The sequence below is a fragment of the Plectropomus leopardus genome, unplaced genomic scaffold, assembly GCF_008729295.1.
Source record: "Plectropomus leopardus isolate mb unplaced genomic scaffold, YSFRI_Pleo_2.0 unplaced_scaffold19893, whole genome shotgun sequence".
NCBI lineage: Eukaryota > Metazoa > Chordata > Actinopteri > Perciformes > Serranidae > Plectropomus > Plectropomus leopardus.
The window spans coordinates 1-2137 of NW_024621488.1; the positions used below are offsets into that span (position 1 = coordinate 1).

The window sequence follows — 2137 nt, forward strand, 5'->3', positions numbered from 1 at the left end:
TGCACACTGCAGCTCCACAAGTGACTTGTGGATGTGTCAAGAAATTGCACATTTTTGTACATTTTTCATGATGTTGACATGTAAATTATTTGAGCAATTGATTAATTTTAGTGTGCTGTGATTCTTCACTGGGTATATAGCAATGTGCAACATTTCAGTGTAAAAGCATTGTTTGTGAGACATTTTAATTAACATGTAGTCCGCTGATAGGTGTACAGGCAGGAACTTTGAAGCAATTTTCTGTTTTTTTGCTGACATGTTATGATCGTTTCATTAATGATGTGTGCACCATGTTGATGTTTAACAGCTAGCTTTTAATGATTCTTTTACTTTGACTATGCATGAAAAACTCCTTGTTTTGAAGTACTGCATCAGCATCTAAACCTACAGTAGTAGTAGATTAAATTCTCCTTTTTCTGGATCCTTTTCTCTGCAGGCTTGAGATGTCCTCATGGCATCACCTGCCGCTCTTTTCACACCAGCAGCAGGTCGGCAAACAAGCAGGACTTCTATGAAGTCTTGGGTGTCTCTCGCACCGCGACACAGAAAGACATCAAGAAGGCGTACTACCAGGTCAGAGAAACACTTCGCTTTTGCAATCTGTTGTTGTACACTTTACTTCAGTTTCTTTATAGGGTCTTATTACAAACAGTAAAGAGAGTTGGTACAACATGGGATGTGAGAATATCTGCAGAGCTGCGATGCTTGATTGTCAGGAAATCTTTAGGAAGAGGTTTGAATCTGATGCTTTTTCATTCTCAGACCTAATTTTTCATATTTCTTTGTGTTTCTCGCCAGTTGGCGAAGAAATACCATCCAGACACCAACCCAGATGACCCAGAGGCCAAAGAGAAGTTTGCCAAGCTGGCTGAAGCCTATGAGGTACAAAAACCAAGCACATAAAAGTGTCAGATAATTTAATTCCATTTCCAGTGATGTAAAAATTCAGGAGAATTAGTCATTAATGACGAGCGGTATCAAATTCAGTTGTTTTTGTGCGAAGGTGCTGAGTGACGAGGTGAAGAGGAAGCAGTATGACACATACGGAGCGGCGGGCTTTGACCCGAGCCGTGCTGGGGCAGCAGGCCAGCAGTACTACAGGGCCGGGGGGAGCAATATAAACCCCGAGGAGCTCTTCAGGAAGATCTTTGGAGAGTTTACAGGAGGAATGGGCTTCGGAGACATTCACAACATGTTTGAACAAAGACCCGAGGTCAGGACTCCCATCATGTAGCATGAACATGTTTTGATACCTGACATTGTTCTGCTTTTTTATATTGCTATTTAAACCTTTTTGTCATTATTTAAGTTGAGAAATAGTTAAATATACATGCTTTAAATGTAACAGATAATCTATGTGTGAAAATCCTCGGTTTCATTGTAATGAAGTACATCAATTCTTTTTGTCTTTCCAGTTTGTGATGGAGCTTACGTTTTCAGAGGCAGCGAAGGGTGCGAATAAGGAGCTGACTGTGAACATTGACGACACCTGCCCGAGGTGTGACGGCAAAGGCAACGAGCCGGGCACCAAAGTGTCTCACTGTCAATATTGCAACGGCACCGGCATGGTGAGTTTCACGCTGAAAGCTGGTAGCAGGGTAGTTAACCAGACCCTTTCACTTCAGGTTCTAACATTTCTATCATTTGGTTTTAAGGATTTCACCACACAGCTTCACTGTGCTGTAATTCAGCCACTGACTCAGTACTTCTAACCACACACTCTAGTTTTAATATACGCAGCAGTCTGAGACGGCTTCATGCAGGCTCGCACCTCAGCTGTGTGTCACGATGGTAACCACGACCTCAAGTTTTTACGCTTTAAGTCTACTTTTTTTTTTTTTTTTTTAACAATACAAGCGTAAAACACAAAATTGATGCTCAATAAAACGCTACTACTTTACTACATCAGTGCAGTTTACAGTGCTTCCTCTGAGACGCACGCGATGCCCTGGAGACTGACTGAAAGGCTGCAGGTTGTAGGGACGAGATTTGAAGAGGAGAGGGGAAAAGGAAGGTGTTTTATTTTGTGTGGTGTGTAAAATGTTTTGAATAATTAACAAAATATTCTAAATGAATAACAGTTTTGACATCGAGAGGTTTGGACTTTATTTTTACTCTGAAATTATATTTTATATTT

The 2137-nt window shown here is 40.9% G+C and overlaps 1 protein-coding gene across 1 annotated transcript; it reads left to right on the forward strand.

Annotated features, from left to right (window-relative positions):
- Window positions 1–399: 399 nt before the first annotated feature.
- On the forward strand, window positions 400–1568 carry LOC121965409 (dnaJ homolog subfamily A member 3, mitochondrial-like; the record flags this gene model as incomplete). The annotated part of the gene is made up of 4 exons (XM_042515556.1): window positions 400–573; window positions 799–882; window positions 1004–1213; window positions 1416–1568. Coding segments are annotated over 4 exons (621 nt in total), but the record flags the coding sequence as incomplete, so codon positions are not given.
- Between the last annotated feature and the right edge of the window lie 569 nt (window positions 1569–2137).